This window comes from Rhea americana, unplaced genomic scaffold, assembly GCF_003343005.1.
Source record: "Rhea americana isolate MKP2758 unplaced genomic scaffold, rheAme1 scaffold_165, whole genome shotgun sequence".
NCBI lineage: Eukaryota > Metazoa > Chordata > Aves > Rheiformes > Rheidae > Rhea > Rhea americana.
This window is the reverse complement of record NW_028185761.1, coordinates 1,314,925-1,334,418: the sequence shown is the minus strand read 5'-3', so window position 1 is coordinate 1,334,418 and position 19,494 is coordinate 1,314,925. Positions and strand designations below refer to the sequence as shown.

At 41.2% G+C, this 19,494-nt stretch overlaps 1 protein-coding gene across 2 annotated transcripts in view; it reads left to right on the top strand.

Moving 5' to 3' along the window:
• UVRAG (UV radiation resistance associated) overlaps positions 1-12,934 on the top strand; it is a 97,148-nt gene extending 84,214 nt beyond the window's left edge. For both annotated transcript variants that reach the window (XM_085300562.1, XM_085300561.1), the window contains exon 15: positions 9,199-12,934. In XM_085300562.1, coding sequence (XP_085156688.1) covers positions 9,199-9,901 — 703 coding nt within the window. In that variant the 3' untranslated portion in view covers positions 9,902-12,934. The remainder of the gene's footprint in view (positions 1-9,198) is intronic.
• The last annotated feature ends 6,560 nt before the right edge of the window (positions 12,935-19,494 follow it).

Below are 19,494 nucleotides of genomic sequence, written 5' to 3'. Positions count from 1 at the left end.
AAAAAAAGTGCTTCTTAGTATTTCCTAATAATATAAATGGAAATGAGCCTTTACCAGGGAGTCTAACTCAAGAGGAAGATTGACTAGACTTTCATAATGGGGCATTACAGTTGGGTGCAGACATAGAGTACAGATGCCCACTGTCGTCTTATGGATGATATCTGATTACATATATTTAAGTAAGCATAAAAGCCACCAACTGTTAAAATGAAGATTTGAAGGAATTTTGCATTTTTGAGGATATAGCGGGTGAGTAATCTGATGCACACCGTAGTCAGCAGAGTATTTCCAGAATATCCTTTGTTTGCAGGATGAGAACAAGATCATTTGAGCTAGGGATGGATTTTTTATTTGCATATTCAGTTGCACTGCCTGGTTTGTATTTTGTTGTTTGTTTRCTATTCTTCAGCTTCCTTTATCAGYACTTGGGATGRGTCTTGCTGAAATTAGGTTGTGTCAAGTTGAAGTTAAACTGGTAAACATCAACATTTATGCTGGCCTTTGTTTCTCTTTAAACAGGATTGTTTTGCAGAAACATATCTGTTCTTTTAAATAAAGGAAAATGCTTTTGAGGAGCCATGATCYCTGTGCATAGCAGTGTTAGGATTTGAAAAAGTAGCCCTTTGTCCTTACAAGATGTTACTTACAGACTTGAGAGAATGCAGAATTTCCTCAAATGAAAAGCCTTTTTATTCTTATTAAGTCAAGGTCATGCTTAACTTTTTAAAAGTAGGTATTTATCTTTAAATCACCAGATGTAACTTGAATTTATCGGAAGGCTTCAATACACAACTGACTGTTCATAGTACATAGAAACACTATGCTGAGACTTAATGCATGTGTTGCATTCCCCTGTATTTATAACTCATTTACACATATATGTGTAAATGTATGTGTAAATGGGTTCTAAATGGCCATATTAGTGCCCCATATATCAGTGCACTCCAGTTGTGCTGAAAGGGCTTGCAYTGATTTTATTTTTCTTGTTGAATTGTGCCAATTTGAACCAAGTGATATGAGGCCTCCTGGCTAGAGATCAGTTTGTCCCTTTCATAAATAAATAAAAATATTAGAGCTTTGATTTAATAGATCAGATCTGTGCTGCTTTTTAACCAAACAATTTACAATTTGCTACATGCTGTAGGTGTGCTATAAATATTGGACATCTTGTTTAAACCCTTTTTTCTGTGCCTATAGACTCCTTAGACCAAAGAAAGTCTGGTATTTTTTATTGTACTGTTGTTGGGCAAGCTGTCCTTATTTTTATGTGAGTGTGCTTTAGGAAGAACCTGAGGGAAACTTTCAGAAATAACATGGGCTCACTGAATTCATCACCTGAACTCCTTCCTAGCTGGTGCATACTCTTCACGTGTTGCTTTTGACTAGAGATACCTGCATTTCTCTGCATTCTGGAACTGAATTGAATCCTATAGGTATTGAGAGTAACTTAGATCCTTATTTATTTCATTGTTAGTCTTTTTATCTCTAAGCATCAATTCAGATTCAAAACAAAATAGGTTCTTTACTCCTTAAGATAAAAAGTCTTAGTTCTGTAGAAGAGCCCCCCTTTTCACATTTTTATCAGAATGAATTAGGCAGTAGCCCTTAGTTTCTACTAGGACTTAAGGCTTTCGTGAATTCTGTTGTTCTGCCTGTAGCTCTGAGGCAGCGCTTGGCCCTGTTGTAGGTCTGCAGAGTTCAGTGTCTTTGCATCAAGGTTTAATTATGTTGTGGCTGGACACTTCTGCCTGGTGAGATTTGTGTTGTTTTGGTTTCTCAGACATGACACTTAAATGATTAATACATGTTTTCACATCGCAACATGCATGATTTATTGCATCAAGCTTGCAGGTCTACAAGCTCTACTTCCCTCTTCATATCTCTCCTGGCACCTATATTCTGCTGAGTTTACTTTTCTTCCCCCTTCCCCCTACTGCAAAATATTACTTGTACTGTATGCGGACAAAATCAAGATAGCTCTGTTGGTTCCTGTGGACWCTGTTACGGAAGCTACAGAACTACAAAATCCTAACTCTTCTGATGTCAAGGCTGGACGTTAACTTATTTTCTTAAGGTGAAAGRTGATGAGTCAAAGTTGTTGCTGATTAGACTATCCTAGTTGTGGTCCCCCAAATCCTGTAGTCCCCCAATCTTTTCTGTTTTCTTTTGGCAGGAATTCTGTTACTGTTGTTTTTGGCTTAAATTCTTGCTGGCTTCCAGAAAAGCAGATTATTTTTAAGATTAGCTTTTGCTCATGCAAAAAATCCTGCACAAGTCTCTAATTCTTGGGTGTGCAGTTTATTCCAGCTTTTAAGAGACCTAAACTTTGCTAAGTTTTGTACATAAACATTTGTTTTATATTCTTTCTTTGCCTCATTTGTAAAAGAAAAATCTGAATATGCTCTTAGGGTCATGCTTGCATTAAATCAAATGAAGGTTGTTTCAGTTTCTCTCTTGGACTTTAGTTTAATTTCATTTACTCTGTAATTTCTGACAGATACTATTTGTGATTAGTAGTAGGTAAAGTGCACACAGAAGGAGGTTTTTCTGAGTGAACAGATTAGGTCGTAGGTTTATCTAATGCTGGTAAACATGAGATACTCCTTTAGAAGTTCTTGACTGTAGTCAGGAAGATCTCCTGAGCCCTTATTTAAAAGCTCTARTCTAAAATCCTTGCCTGCCCAGCTTAATGATTAAATTCGTTTCTAAGGTATTTCTTCCTTCATGTAATTTAATGTTTGAGTTAAACTCTAGTAGCATAATTTATGAAGATTTTTTTGTAAAAAGAGCACGTCAGGATTTTTAGCTGCCAAAAGACGCAATTTCACCTTAACTTCAWACTGGCAGCCTCTTTTTGCAGCCATGTCACTATTGTGCCTTATTTAACCAGTAATTTCTAAGAAGGTGAGAAACTATTATTGCTTTTTAGCACAGTTGACATGATATTGGCTCAGAGCTGTGCTTGGAGCTTCAAACATTTCAGATGGCTATAAACCAACTTAAACACCTTCATTTAGCGTTCTTACTGCCATGAGGTCATAGTTTGCAACAAAAAAGATCAAATGGTGTTTAAGTTATTTTTTTTAAAGTATTCTCATACCAAAGAGCTGTAGCTGTGGATTTTGGCTTTTGGCCAGACAATCAAGATTTAGTATTTTGACCAGCTGTGATCCAGTAATGTTCCTCAGAGGAAACATTTTGTGGGGAGGAAAAGATACATATTTGAGCCTGTGAATTGTATTCTGTCTTTCATACTGCTTTACAGTTTCTGTGAGCCCYGAGCAGACAGATAAAATAATCACCAGTGACTGAAGAAACTTTYTTTTTATTAAAACTGCAAACATTACAATTGGAATCTCTTCATTAGGAAAATATCTTTAGAACTATTTATGCATCATATTTCAATCACTTTCTAAACCCTCGTATTTACCATGTAGAGTTTGTYTTGCACTTTAGGTTAAGGCTACCCAAATAGACTAATTACTGACTAGTCAATGATGAATAATTTTAGGAGAARGTGGCCGAGGTACTGTAGATAGCTGCATTGCAGTTGTGCTGTCAGTAAAACTTAGAAGAACCAAAGTTGAATATTTTTGAACTGACTTTTGAGATTTGGATGCAACTGAAACAGTGAGATTGCAATTCTCTTCTTTATCATGTCCAATAAATCTGAGATTGTCTCTCTCTTTTTTTTGTTTTTTTTTTTTAATTTGGGAATCCTGCTTCCTAATAGCAGTTTGACTTACTCCTATATGTAACTAGCTCTAGTCTCATCCAACTTCATGACTAAAAGCCTTTATGGCCTGATGACAGTTCATCAAGTCATTATTTATATTCCACTAGTCACAGACTGTTCCTTTCGGACAGATGTCCGCATCTGCTGTCTCAGAAGATTGACCGAGTAATTGCAGTTAGATGCTGAACCAGCTCACCCTTGGTAATTCCGGTCAAGGTTGTGCCTTGGACTGGAGCAAGCCAAGTTTTTTTTTTTTTTTTTTTTTTGCTAGTGAAGGAGACCTTGCAGTTTCTAAAGCTTCCAGGCAATTGAAAGCTAGTTTTCTAGTGTGACATGCTTTTTTTGTTAATTCTATGAGCCATGAAGCTAGTAAAGCATATCTTTCTCTAGACTTTGCCTTGATGCAATGCTATGAATTCTGGTAACAATATAATCTTTTCCTGGAAAACACTAATAGAACAGAGAACCTTTGTCAGTGCTTGTTTTCATGGAAAATTAATAGCAACCTAGTATTTTTGAACTCTTATTTTTCTGTATGTGTTACTACTTAACCAAAAATTTGATTTTTATTTCTCATTGACACCTCTAGGGAGGTGAGGGAACAGGAAAAGAGCCCTTGGACTAACTGCTTAATCTGTTGTAGCTAGCCACATTGTTTTTTATTTTACTTGTCTGCAATAATGATCAGTGCCCTACTTAGAAAGTGCCCAAAGCACTCTTCATCTTATGTTATGTTGCCTTCTGAACACTTGTTCTCCAGCCTAAATTGCCATTGTGCCTAGTTGCCTAGATTGCCCTTCCATCTCTCCCCGGTGACTGTAGAAGGAGTTGAGGCAATGACCTGTTAGAGGACTGATGTCCAACATCCTTGATGCATATCTATTTGTATCTAAATGCCTTAGCTAACATTTGATAAGCAGTCAAGCTGTTCTGTTGACTTCATTTCTGACATCTCAGCTTGCTTATTTATTTCTGACCGAAACTAAACCGAATTTTATTCATATTTATTGGCAACAATGGATGCCTTCATACATCTGCCTACATATATCTCCTATAGCTTAAAGCCTGGTCTTGCAGTCTTAGGTAAGGTCCATTTAATTATATGAAGCTTAAGGAGCCTGGCTGCAAGTGCTTTTTGCTTAAATTCATTAGTTTGAATGCTTGTATGATAAATRAAGATGATTCCCCCTATATTGCACKTTGGGGTTGCCCTTACATACTCTGTTTTAAAGAACTGGGAAGTTGCTTGTAGATGAGATTAGCTTTGTATTGCTGCTGTGTTTGGGCTGTTGGATCACTTAGTATAGATCATTCTGCCAATTCAACTTACTAAGGGAAAAATTTTTTTGGCTGCTGGACTGAAGAGGTACTGTTCAGCCATACATAATGTGCTAGCTTCAATAGCCTTGTCATAACAAGCTTTTTAAAAACACCCYTGGTTCTACAAACTAATTAATTTCTCACTCATTAGTCTGAAAGGCCAAGACTTGCAAAGGAATTCAGGCATATATGTTTCCCTTTAGGAAGAACTTAAATTTACGTGCCCACTGGAACAATTTGTAAAGCTGCTTCGCTGCTTCTCTTGAGCTAATTAGACAGTTTTCATGTTGGTTTACTTGGGTGCTTAAGCTGCCCTTCATAGAAAAATTACCGTTGTGCCTGAATTACCCTGACTGCCGATTAGGCAGTCTGGGGCCAACCTTGTCTTAACCCTCCAAAGAGTCTGATCTACGAGATTTAAATTTGAGTGTGTCAAAAGCACAGTCCAGTGCAACAAATGAAAGTGGTAAGTATTACCATTCAGATGGTGAAGAGTTTTGTCTGGGTTTTGATCGCTCCAAGGACGACTTACAATTTGCATGTTAGTGTGTCTTTGCAGCTTTAGGAGCTAGGATCAAATTTAGRATCACTTCCCTGCTCTCCTTTTCCTGAATGTCGTCCTCATCTGAGATAGCGCTTATTCTTTTGAAATCTTGTATTTTGTGCTGCCAGTTGATATATTCAACAGGGAGACTCGTTCCAAACATGTCTATAGGCTGGTGATTTGGCTAGTTCTTTCTTGTGACTTGTGTGGACCCTTTTCTGACTGCTTACAACTCAGGCAAAAGCTCTTATTAGATTTTTTTTTCAAAGATTAGATATCCCTGTGTAATCCAGTTCCTGGTTTACATATTAATCTCTTAAATGCCTCTCTGGTCTGCGGATGGCTGGTTAAAATCCGCAGGAAAAGRCAGAACATCCCACAAACCCTTCTTGTCATTATTCATAAATCAGGTAATAGGAAATCCTTATTAGTATACTGACTGTTGTCAGTCTGTTTAGATATCAGACTTTTCCTTCACTCTGCAAAGAATGCCTGTTGTACCATAATTTCTGCACCTAGCTTTTAGACTCTTCTGACTAGCACTGCTGAGATGCCTTGGTAAATCCAGACCTGAATTATCTRCACAACATAATATGATACATAGATGCATCTGTCACCTGTTGTACCTTTAAAACAAAAACAAAAAAGCTCTTCAGAATATTTCTTTTAAATGTACATCTGTGCTAGTCTTGCTTTTCTTATTTTAAATGAGGGAATTTACAGTCCTCTCGGGTTCTAGTTCAGCAGGAATTAATTCACATTTCACTCATCCCTGGCATCTTGTTAAAAAAAAAAAAAAAAAAAAAACAAGAAGAATTTCATCATTATTTTTGCAGGGGATGTTAATACTGGAATCAGTTTTAGGAACTGGAGAAGGATGATGATAAATGTTTTTTGAGTTTGAAAAGGAGTCTACATGAGAGTCTAGTTGGAGGCCTGTGGCTAGTGGCGTCCCCCAGGGCTCAGTCCTGGGTCCCATCCTGTTCAACTTCTCCATCAATGACCTGGATGAGGGGACAGAGTGCCCCCCCCCCCCGGAAGTTTGCTGATGATGCCAAGCTGGGAGGAGCGGCTGACACACCTGAGGGCTGTGCTGCCATTCAGAGACACCTGGACAGGCTGGAGAATTGGGCAGAGAGGAACCTCCTGAGGTTCAGCAAGGGCAAGTGCAGAGTCCTGCACCTGGAGAGAAATAACCCTAGTACAAGCTGGGGGCTGACCTTGTGGAGAGCAGCTCTGCAGAGAAGGACCTGGGAGTGCTGGGGGATGACAAGTTGACCATGAGCCACCAATGTGCCCCTGTGGCCAGGAAGGCCAATGGTCTCCTGGGGTGCCTTAGGAAGAGTGTTGCCAGCAGGTGGAGGGAGGTGATCCTGCCCGTCTACTCAGCCCTGGCAAGGACTCATCTCGAGTACTGCATCCAGTTCTGGGCTCCCCAGGACAAGAGAGACATGGTGGAGCTATGGGAGAGAGTCCAGCATAGGGCTACGAGGATGATCAGAGGGCTGGAGCACCTGCCCTGTGAGGAACGGCTGCGAGAGCTGGGCCTGTTCAGCCTGGGGAAGAGAAGCCTGAGGGGGGATCTTCTCAATGTGTACAGGTACCTGAAGGGAGGGTGTCAAGGGAACAGGGCCAAACTCTTTTCAGTTGTCCCATGTGACAGGACAAGAGGCAATGGGCAGAAACTGAAGCACAGGAAGTTCTGCTTGAGTGTGAGGGGGAATTTCTTCCCTGTGAGAGTGACAGAGCCCTGGACCAGGTTGCTCAGTCTCCTTCTCTGGAGATCTTCAAGGCCCGCCTGGATGCAACCCTGTCTAACATGCTCTAAGTGACTGTGCTTGAGCAGGGAGCTTGGCCTAGATGATCTCYRGAGGTCTCTTCCAACCTTACTGATTCTGTGAGAGGGACCAAAGCAAGGTTGAAAGAACAAAGCCGGAGGAAGGGTAAAACAGCCCATTTCCAGTATACATGTCTGCCTAATTAAAGTTTGCAAGTATCCTGACTCAGRTTTCATTTTAGTTGCCTAAAGTTTATTAGTTGATTACGTAGCATAAGTTAAAATACTCTCAAAAGTTGTTTTAGAAAAGTCTCTTGGTAAGTTACTGATGAGGGCTAATTTCCAAGACCATATCTACAGCGTTTGCAAGCATCTGTGGCACATACTGCTTTGTCTTGTTACCTCCACTAACAATGCTCTGTACCTTTGCAAACAGGGCTATGAAATGCTATGCAGACAAAGGGTGCATTAGAAAGGTCTGATAATTACTGTTGAAATCTTAAAAGTATGGTGATGTTTTTGATACCTGCTCTGTGTATGTTGCACATCTCTACCTCGCTGTCCTCAGCTGTAGACTCTGAAAAGCAGCTTTTCCTTAAAGTAGCTGGGGATTGTTATTGGAGAGAAGAAAGCACCGTAAGTGTATTAATGTGTATGCATATGGAGAGGAAATTAAAACTCAATAGTACTCTATACTGCCCTCCTGTGGGGATGCTTATTTTTYGCAGAGGGACTTTTTGCAGCGTAGTCTATCCAATTTACTAAGGGAAGCAGTGGGAAAAGGACCTGAAGTAGGTGCTACTTGGAATTGGTACTCCARGATTTTTCCCTGCAAGACAGATCCCAAAACGTATCAGAAGTGATATGTGTGGAGTGGAGAAGTGGAGTGTTTCTTCCAAATGAAGCTAGTGAAGGAGACTCTGACAGCAGTTCATTCATGGAGTGATGTATTCAGGATTTGGGTAATAGCTGTATTTTTTTTTTAAATGTGAAAGTGAGCTGGTTAAGCTGGTTACCTAAGTTAATGTAGCACGTACTATTTGCATATAGTATGGTGGTGATATTTGGGTCAGGATTAAGCCTATGAAGGGAAAAATCACATAACGCCCCAGATGACGTGAAGCCGACGTTCCAAATTATAGACTCTGAGACAGTGTAAGTGGCCTGTGGAACTATATTAAGTAGTAAAATTGAAATTATAAATTAAGCTTGATTAGTTCATGTTCCACAAGAAACTGAGGTTGACGTTTGTCCAAAAAGCTTTGGAACCACTGGCATAGAAAAGCAAAAGATTTGGCAAAAGTAGTCTTCTGCAAATAGCAAAATCAATGTGGCTTTTCTCCTTTGTGCAGCTGTTGGGGAAAGTCCACTGCTGGAAGAACTAGTTCTTGGAGGATTCAACCATTATTGCTCCTTGAAGAGTTTATGATGGCCCAGTACAGGCCATAAATACATAAATATATGGTTAGCAATAATAATTCATAAAGTACAGCTTTGTCCTGTAAAATGGTGTTAACAGTAAGAATTAACATAATACAGTGGTTTCTTGAGTGATTGACTCTTCAAACCATGGAGTTTTGTAAATGTCCCCTACATAATCTTAGGGATTTTCACTAAACTTGTCCTCTAGGGTGTCTTCTGTTGTTCATATGGCGTTAAACGCTTTTGAGGTTTTAGCACTTTAGGATACAAGTGGCTGGCCAAACAGAGCTCTGAGCTGTGATAAAATAATTACTTCAGTGTTTGGTTGAACATCTGTATTGCTTGTGAGCATGCTCGACAGCTGTGATTTATCTTTTTCTTTTTCTTTTTCTTTTATAGTGATCGACACCATATATCCAGTGCAATTCCAGTTCCAAAGAGACAGAGCTCTAGCTTCRGCAGATTGGATATTGGCTTTTCCAGTGGGCTTCCTTCTCCAGATAAAGGACTCCGAAAACGAGCAAGCACAGGGAATGAAAGACTACAGTATAAAACTCCTCCTCCTAGCTACAACTCTGCTTTAACGCAGCCTGTTGCCATTGCAGCTTGTGTAGGAGAGTTAGATAAAAAACCTGGATCAATATCTTCTTCCTTAGATACCTCTATGGACTCCTCAAAAGAAAATAGCAAGAAAGGAGGGGATTTATGTGGCAGTTTAAACAGAGAAAACAGGAGCCTAAACGATACCCAAGACCGTCAGGAGTCTTTCCTGGGACATACTAGTGCAATAAACGGGGCGCTTCTGCCTGGTGAGTGTTCTGGCATGGCAAGCAACGAGCAACCCTGTGAGTACCGGCCCTCGCTTGGGCCTGTGCTCTGCTGCACGGTGGAGCAGGCAGAGGAAATAATTGGGATGGAAGCCACAGGATTCAGCACRGGAGACCAGCTCGAAGACTTTAACTCCATCCCGGTGGAGCACGCCGTGGCGGTAGAATGTGATGAACAAGTCCTAGGGGAGTTTGAGGAGTTCTCTCGAAGGATCTATGCACTGAATGAAAACATGTCCAGTTTCCGCAGGCCACGAAAAAGTTCGGACAAATGAGCTTGGACGGGGATTTTGGTAGCAGACATTGAGATGAAATCAGTGATCTGGAATAGAGATAAAATTGCACTTATTCTTTATATTAATTATGAAAAAAAGCTAAAGCTATTCCTATGGTGTTAGACAAATGGACTTGTAACTGAGCACGATAACACAGGATCATGGTATATTCACAGCCCAGATATATTTTGATTCTGCTTCTAGTCATCTTATGTCTAGTATTTATAATCTGTTCAGTTTTCTTTTTGGTATTGGAGTTAAATGCTTTCCTGAAAAGAACTTCTAGTGCTGATCAGGCCCTTCTATGAGTATTTGTTTTCTTAATTATTATTCAGAGTTAAAGTTTATTTTAATCTCTTCAGAAGAAAAAAAAGTTAATTTAAAAATACATTTATGGTAAGACCRGCGGGCACCTCTTTACTTTTTCCCATGTACTCCTGTGTTCTTTGAGCAATGTAGTCAATGTTACAGAAATACCATGAATTTGCTATAACTGAACAGCTTTCTCTTGGCTGTGCTCTGTAGTCTTTGAAGTTCTAGTTTGCACTGGTGGGTCTTCAGTTGGTGGTGTAAACTTGCCAGAGAATGAACACCTGCGATATTTACATTTCCCTTGCACCTGATTAATCAGACAATTTCCTTTTTCCTCCTTTCCTCTGTACTCACAGTACCTACCAGTGGAGACTTCTCAAGTAGAGGCCTTGAGGACTAAATCATCTCTAGTGTTTTGTATTTAAATAAATAAATAAATAAATCTCAGCTTGACCGTTCCACACTTAGGTACAATATTTCAAACCTAACAAATGCACTACGTAAGTGAGGTTCACCTGCCACGTTCCAAGGTGTCTTAGGCAATGCGCTGTGAGGCATTTCAGACACGTTCATAAAACTCCAGACTTAAAATGCGGTCAGCACTTTGGAATTAGGTGAACTTGTTGAATCACTCCACCTTCTGTAGGAAAGGAGGCACTTAATATTATTCATCTAAATTTCTGTACTTCTGACGGTACCATCTGTACCTTAAAGGAAGAACCCTTGAACAGTTTACTAGAGATGCAGTTTGGTTTTTAGGTAGGTTACCACTGGCACATGTGTTCAGCTGCACTAATGGGAAAGCAATTTGCAGCCTGCTTTGCGATTCCTGGTATTTGTTTTGAGTTTGGATTTCATTGCTCTTGCTTTCTATGTTGTATACCCAAGAATTTGGGCTCAGTTGTGAGCTCTCAAATATAAAAAAAATATATAGCAGAATAAAAAACACTTCATCATGCCTGACTTTTTTTATTTTCCTCCCTAGTCTATACTTTCTTAAACCAGTGACCTAGTCCGTTTTCTAGCTTCACCATAAGGCTTAGCCTAAATTAACTTTTTAAAAATGTGGAGATATATATAATCACAACTATCCATTGTCAAAGCAAGATGTATGTGTGAAAACCAATATAAATAATAGCACTGTTTTAGAATCTGTGTTTTCCGGTAACACCTTAATGATTGTACTGAAATTACATTCACATTTCTTCTCTTAGCTTTTAACAGTTGTGTCTGCAATTGAGTTATTGGCTTGAGTCTTTCTACAGTGATTCATTCTTTTTGGTCCRTTGCAATAAAATATGCTAGATGGAAGTAGTCAGAAGTAGAGGCCTCAGCTCTGTAAGACACTGAACATAATTCCAGTTGCAAACTTGGATGTGAATTTGGATGCGTTCTTGAGTAATTTATGGAATTGAAATCTCTCCTCCTCTAGACCAACCTATTCTTTTCCCACCTCATGAAAAACTTCCCTAAGGAAATGGTGCAGCAGCTCGAAGTGCTGCCATCATTCTTGAGAAAAGAGAGGTGGGAAATTTTCACTGATTTTTGTCACTGACATGTTGAGAGACAAAACAAATATCTGGAGCAAGCGCAGCACTTACTGATGAGATGGGCATAGAAATGAGATAGTGTCCTGTGACTTTGCCTGCTGATAGCAGAGAGAAATGAGGATSCAGCGTAATGGCTATGGTCCAACATCATTGAGTCACTTGTGCACATTGAAGGGTGGGATCTGGCACACCTGAAGCAGCACAAAAAATTCTATTTTTATGCGCACTAATTGCCCTTTATAAAGAAAAGGCCTTAGCTTGTGTGTGGTGGTGACTTTTCAAACCAACCCAAAGAGTAGCTGTGGAGTTGCTRTGTTCCTTAGACAAACACAGAGCCTCTCAGTGCAATTAAGCAACCCAGGAGATTACATTCAGAGAACATCAGCAGAACTTCAAATTTTTTCATTAGTTGCACATTTTCTCAGGTTGCATACAACCAAATGAGGTCTAGTTTTCTTCCCTGACGYTGTGTTGCTGTTGTTGTTTGAGCCCTGTAATTGTTAGTGTGTCAAACACAGTTGTTGGTTTCTGCATTTGTCTCGCAAAGCTTCCTTGATGGGCTTTCCACAGATGTATCTTTAGTAGGCCGTAAAACATCCCCAGGTTTCTTTTTCATTCTTACAGCTTTTGAAATAGAAGAAAGCATGAAGGAAGACAACATAGTAAGGCTAATTAAAGCATTGGCAAACTTATTTTTGCTGTGAAGAATGTGGAGGGGAATTGTACAGATTGCAGCCATCTCTCATGGCTTTTTTGTGATTTTTTTTTTCCCTGTAAAAATAGCTTGGTGGGAGGGAAACAAATAGTAAGTTTTTAGGTGAGATGATATATCACAGTGTACTTTAAACTGTCAGGAACCTTTTGGTTYCTGCACAGCTGTGACACTGTTAAATGTCTGCGAATGTCTTCAAGTGAAGAAAACATTTCATTGCAATCTTTTCCCCTCACTAGAAATTCCTAAGATTTTTGAGAATATTAGTTTTGGAAGATCATATGCCACTATATTTTTATAGCAAGCAAGACAGCATTGGCTTATCCTTGCTTGACCAGGTATTTAAAATAGGCAAAAAAAAAAGAAAAAAAAAAGTAGATGACACATTAAAGTTACCTTGGTAATTGCGGGAAAGCTCATCTGTATTTATAAAATAAAACTGATTAGTATCTCTCAGAAGTTGTGTGTCTTCTGTTAACGGTTCCATCTGTGGTGCTTTGCTTACAAGCCTGTTTTGGACTGCGATGTCCTCCCCGCGCCCCCGAACTCTGTGGCTTAAAACTCATCAAGCCCAAAGTGAACCAAATGTGGTGAATGTTGTGGTGAACAAGCGGTTTTACTCGGAGACCACCTTCGTGGCTCCAATTCCTGGGTCACGCAAGCTGGCACTGGAGTCTCGCTTCACATTTTCCTTCCAAAAAGATGGTACACAGCTGGAAAAACAGCTCCGGTGCCTTGTGGGGCTGGAAGACAGCTGCATTTGCAAAACTTCATGGATAGCGGGAATGCCATGTTCCCTCATCAGGGAGGCATTGCTGCTCATCCAGCACCTTATGTGATCCGAGCTAATAAGCAACATATGTCTGCCTAAAAACCTAATGTTCCTGTTGAGAAGGAGGCTCCTGCTCAAGGCTTAGGAGGCGGCTGTGCACAATGCGGGGAGTTGCTGGTGGGAGGCAGTGTAGTATGAAGAGCCAAAGGGCCTCTCCAGGCTTCATCAGTGAAATAGTGTTTTTTTCTTCTTTTTTTTCCCCTTCCTTTTCTCCCACCCAATCTGTCTGTCAGCAGAGAGAAAAATGCCAAGACACCAACTGTATTGCTCTAAAGCTGAAGTGGGAAGATASAGAAGAGAAACTTCAAGCTGTTTTGCAACATTGAACAGCTTTAATACAACTGTATTTCAATAAAGTGAATAATAAGCTCTAAATGGAAAAGTTTTGTATTGAAATGTAACTAGGGGTGCTGCTCAAAAGGCTCGACTTGCTCTAGATTGACTGTGAGCGTTCTCTGCAGCTCTGTTCATCACCTTCCAAACGGAGAAAGAAAGTACTTCTTGGCTTACGGGTTTTGCCCCTTTTCAGGAGGGAGGTGGTGGTATGTGCTGTGCCTTGGTCTGGTTGGTATCTCTGTGCCGCAGTGAGCAACTGCTGTTTGCATGCAAGTTCCCATCCTGTGCCCTCGCTGCCCGTGCGTGCAAAACTCKCACCCCAACTCCACTGACTTGGGGTTTCATCTGTGAACTGAACGTAGCGGCACTATGGTTCTGGGCGGAGAGCCCTGGTCCGGAGAGCGCTGCTGAAAGAGGTGAAGCAAATCTGAACTGCCAAGCTTTGGGAAAATTGCCACAGGATCCATCTGATCGTCACCTTGGGAAAGCTGTAGAGCCCTTTTCTTTATAAAAGCAGCGTTCTGAGTAAGTGTGAAGGGATGCCCGCATCAAAGCTGAAAGCCTTGAAGGAAAAAAAAAAGGCCATACCTTAGTGAATGCTACTAGTGACTTTTTAATCCCCATTGAAAACAATTCTAGTTTGCCAAAAAAMCTCAAGCTTCTAATAAGATAAACTACTGCATATAATCATAAGATTTCTTTTAATTATTGGTTATTTTGCTATCAGCTCATTGGGTGTATAGGAAAAAATGCGGTATTACTTTACAWTTTTTTCATGAAATAGTATGAAAACTTTTGCTTTCTTCTAAGCAATTTGTTGTCAGGTGTTGCCTTGCCTACAGAATAAATTTGTCCTGTATGTATTGCATTGCCCAGCTTGAAATTTAATCTCTCAGAATCTTTTCAGTCTACTTCATTAGATTGAGTTCAATGATTTTTTTTCTTTGTATTTGATAAAACTGTATTTGAATTTATGAATTGGGTGTCTTTCCTTGACTGACTTCCAGAGCAGCAGTGTCCATTCCAGTCTGGATTGTCTGGGCTTTAGCAGGAAGAAAATCCCAGAGAAGGTTGTGCAGTCTCCTTCTCTGGAGATGTTCAAAACCCGCTTGGACACAATCCTGTCTAAYGTGCTCCAGGTGACCCTGTTTGAGCAGGAGGGTTGGACTAGATGATCTCCAGAAGTCCCTTCCAACCTCTGCTCATACTGATTATCAACTGTAACTGAAACATGTCCAGACAGTTGCTTTAGGCAAAACTAAATGGAGTTTCCTTGGCTGGGAAAAGGTGAGGTGAGGAATAAATCTAGCACGTGCTCTAGTTATTGATTTTTGGCCCTCTGGCAGTAGCACTCTGGGTTTCCATCATGTGTCAACCTGCCAGCAGTGGTGCAGGTGCTGCCTGTGGATGCCAAAAGTATCGTGTGACTGCGGTGATCAGCCACCAGCTCCTGCAAGGTACCTGTCAAAAGGTGTCTATGCTTTTAACCAGGGTGCAGTGAGAGCCTGTAAGACCTCCAGCTCGGTTCTGGGAGAGGGATGGTACTCCAGCAACCATCACTGAAGTTAGCTAAAGCCTTTCAGTGGCGCCACTTGAAAAGCCAGCTAACCAGTAACTGCTCAGGTCAACCTTCCTGGCAGTCTTTTTTGGTGTCTTTTTCAAGCTACTGTTATAAGTGATTGTGGATTGGGTTGTGTGGTCACGTCTCAAAGTGAAATCACTGATGTCTCCTCGTGGGCAGCTCCTTCAGAAGTGCTGCGGGTTAATACAGGTGTGAGCAGATCTGCAGATATAGAGTGCTTCTATCYGCCCAAAAACTTCACATAAAATCTCTGTGTCTTTAAAATAGTAACAATAATAAGATCAGTTAATTGAGTTGCGTATGCATGAGAAGCTGTTAACCTTGAATGTGCAGTTGCTACGGATGGAAACCCTGTCGGTCGGACAGCCGTGCTTCTGCCAGGCGTGTTTGGCTGTGGCACGGGAAGGGAGCTCCCCTGGTGTGCTGGAGAGAAAAGAGCAGCCGCTGAGAAGATGTTTTTCTCTTAATCTTCTTCTGTTATTATTGCAAGTGATGGTTTGAGGTGGTGCAGTGCAGTGGTTAGGTTACCCGTACGTGCCTGGGTTCTGCTCCTAGCTCTGCTCCTAGGAACTGAGGGGCCTCAAGCAAACTTCTGCTCACCACTTTCCTTTGGTTTTTCCTGGAAGGTAAGATCCCTCCAGCTGGCCAGTGCATTACTGTGAATGTTGCCRACACTGAGGACTTTTATTTTCAGTTGAGACTTGTGTGTGCTACATGCAAAGTACATGCAAATACATKCAAACTGAGAAGTCAGGTATTTCTTAGAGGAAAGTCTCCTTTTTGCTGCAAGATACCTCCTGGCGTTGCAGGGTGTGCACACACTCCTCATTGAAGCTTCTTCTTTCAGCTAATGCTTTTCTGGTCTTTTCAAGAGACCGATTTTAGTCATTGATGTGAAATTAGAATAAGTCTGGACAGAGTTTGAGGTTGTCTTTTGGGCTTTTGTCTGACCTGGCTAACACTCAGACTGTGGCTGCTTGGTTTAGAAATCATTTTCTCATATTAATCTTTTTCTCCCTGTAAATATGCAGTGATGGTGAAATTTCACTGCAACCTGATACATCCTTGATAGTTTAACTGGAGACATTAGTGTACTGGCAGARATACATTATATGTATCGGTTTTCTGTGCTTTGGGTTGTATGCATCCGATGTGGGAGTGCATGGGAACTCCCACTGAATTCCTTGAGCCCTTGATGGAGTATCAGACAGACAGAGTGCAGATGTTCAGATAATACCTTAGCTTTGTGATAATCTCACAGAGTTCCTCCTTTCTTTCACGGATCTTCAAACCAGTGCTAGAAGCAGTGGCAGTAAATTCAGCTCTGGCTGATTGAGTTGCTATGAAGTTCCTCCATGTCTCAACGCCTGATCTAAAAGACGGTGAGAGTTTCTAGCTCTTATTGACCACTGCGATCCTCACCACAGCTTGATACTTGTCCCTTACAGAGTTGAAGTCAAATGTGCTTGAAATGATTTTAAGAGAAGTCTTGACAGCTACAGCTCCAGGTCTGGATGAGCCTGAGCTTTCATCACTGCAGTTGCTATTTGACCATCCAACTCCTTTTACTTCGCTCAAAAAGTGTCATTGGAGTTCCTCCAAAATGCTGAGCTCAAATCTCTTGTAGATGGAAAAGATGCTTTCTGCTCTACTGCAACAGCTGCACAGCATCAGGATGCTCTTTCTTTACCTCAGAAATCAAGTAGTGGTTGCAACACTATATATGAAACACTGAAACACATCTATCTGTCCCTCTATATTTTTTGCATGCTCACTACACGTAACATAGCAGTGAATGCAGAGCTGAATGGCTCCTAAGGAGCTACAAGTCCCTCTTTATGATGTGGCTGCAGTTGTCTTGGTCTGGCATTGCACGAGGTGTGTGTTGTTAGATGGGTTAGCAACAGGAAGGAATTTCAGCTGCTGTGCTGGAATTAAAAGCCTCTTTCTGGAAGCAAATTAATGTCAACATCACACTAACTGTAAGGATGRCAACTGGGGCAACGCAGAAGCACGGTAGCCGTCTTGCATATTACGTGTGGTTTCCCAAGATCGTGATCACCTTTCTTGGTGTTCAGGCTTGCAAGCAACCAAAGGACTTTTTACTTTACTGGTTTCTGGTCTCGTGGAGTGGAAGGAAGAAATCATCAGGGAATTATTCCCTTTGAGAATCAGAAGAGGAAAGACTTCTTATTTCCTCTGCTATCAGCTAAGCTTGTTCTGGTGCAGGTCCCATCAAGTTTACATGCAGCGTATGCGTTCCCCTTGCCTGCTCTCTGAAACTGTCCATACTTTATGCAAATATAAGGTTYCTTTACTCTTATGTGAACTGTTGACTATAGTCAGAATTTCAGAATTATGATACTGGCTCAAAAACATTTGGTCAGAAGATCAGGAAAGTGACTTCATTAGTGACTGCTTGCTCCTCTCCGTCGTGTGTTGTCATCTGCTCAGRGTAGGAAGAAGGAAGAGAAAGGCAAAAGCAACAGGATAGTGAAAGCTGCAGTCCAGGAAGCCCCTTGTTTAAAATAGTATTGCCAGACTGAAGTATGGGTGGAGATCTCCTTCGGTATGGAAGCAACAATCAATACACATTGCCAAAACTTCCTCTGCGATCTGATTCTTGGCGATAGGTGTAGCAACAACAACAAACTATATATTTGAAAAGTTGTATTTGCTTTATTTCAGAAGCAGTTAATTTACCTCATATTTTCGGATCATTTTTCAAAGGATAGAGTGCTCCTATGGATACTCTAGGTCTTCTCCACCGTTTGTCATCACTCACTTTTTTTTCCCTATGATTAGTACTATTCTAGAATAGGTGTTTACTGTGTATTTGCAAACCAGTTGCAAGCCAGTTTYTGTAGTTGCAGGTGCTCCACTGAGCAACCCTTTGTAGCAGATTTATGAGGATACTTCTCAGACTTCGGCAAAACCACAAGCCATCAGCAAGGCTTGAGCTTATTTCCTTCAGCTGAAACCACAGGCTTGGTGCTTCAGTGAGAAAGGAATATCACATTCACTACGACTTGTTAATATGCACGCTGGGCAACCACAAAAAGAGGCACAACACATACTTTCTCGGCATGCCAGGAGGAGAAATGGCAAGAGGCATTAAAATGCTGTAGATCTTGTGTAAAAGGCGGACCTATGGCCTAAATAATTATAGAATCACMSAATCAGTAAGGTTGGAAGTGACCTCTGGAGATCATCCAGTCCAACCTCCCTGCTCAGCAGGGTCACCTAGACCATGGTAGACAGAGGGGCAGGATCACCTTCCTCAACCTGCTGGCAACACTCTTCCTAAKGCAMCCCAGGAGACCATCGGCCTTCCTGGCCACAAGGGCACATTGCTGTCTCATGGTCAACTTGTCATCCGCCAGCACTCCCAGGTCCTTCTCTGCAGAGCTGCTCTCCAGAAGGTCAGCCCCCAGCTGGTGCCTAGGGTGAACACATTTCTGCTCTTCATCTGCATTTACTGGAAGGCTATGTGCTGCTGGGTCTAGAGCTGAGTTGAGCTGTTAGTATTATCTTGTCCATGCAGTTGGACCACAACTTTACCTATTTTTTTCCTCCTATTTGTAATTTAAACCACGGTATTTCAGGAATGTATGGAAGGAAWGAGATAAGGACAGTTCTGAGCATTAACTTTGGCAACTAAAAAGTTTTTCTTTGTTTTAGTATTAACATCTAGCTTTGGATTTCGTGCTCTTAACCTAGCAGTTCGAACCCTTCTTCTAGAGATCCTTCTTCCAAGACACCGAACATCGATATATAGCAAGTGCAGCTCCACAACCTGTAGCAGCAACTGCTTTTATGTGCACCTTTAATAACCTTTTTTTCCTGTTCTAGCAGAAAATGCTCTCATGCTAGAGTAGGTGGAGGGCCCCGGTTGGCTTGGCTCTGGCTTGTTTTTAAAATGATAACTTTGTCATGCTGCAAACTGTTGACAATCTGAAGCAGTTGTCTGGCTGCCCCTTAGTCCATGGAGGAGACTTGCTAAACTGGAATAGGATTTCTCCTGGGTGAGAAGTCCAAGATGCTGTCAGATTTGCTGGGAACTGCAGACGATCGAAGAGAGAAGCTCTAATCCTCGCTGCCCTGACGTTATCCAGGTATCAGGAGAAGGAATACGCTAACCCACGCTCGTTAGCGTGAGCTAGCTCTGTGCAGCAAAACTTTCAGCTTTGCTTAGGGGTTTGAAAAATGCTGCTGCCTTGCACTAGTGCTTGCCAAGTTGCGGGCAAGGGGAGCAGACCAGCCTTTTTC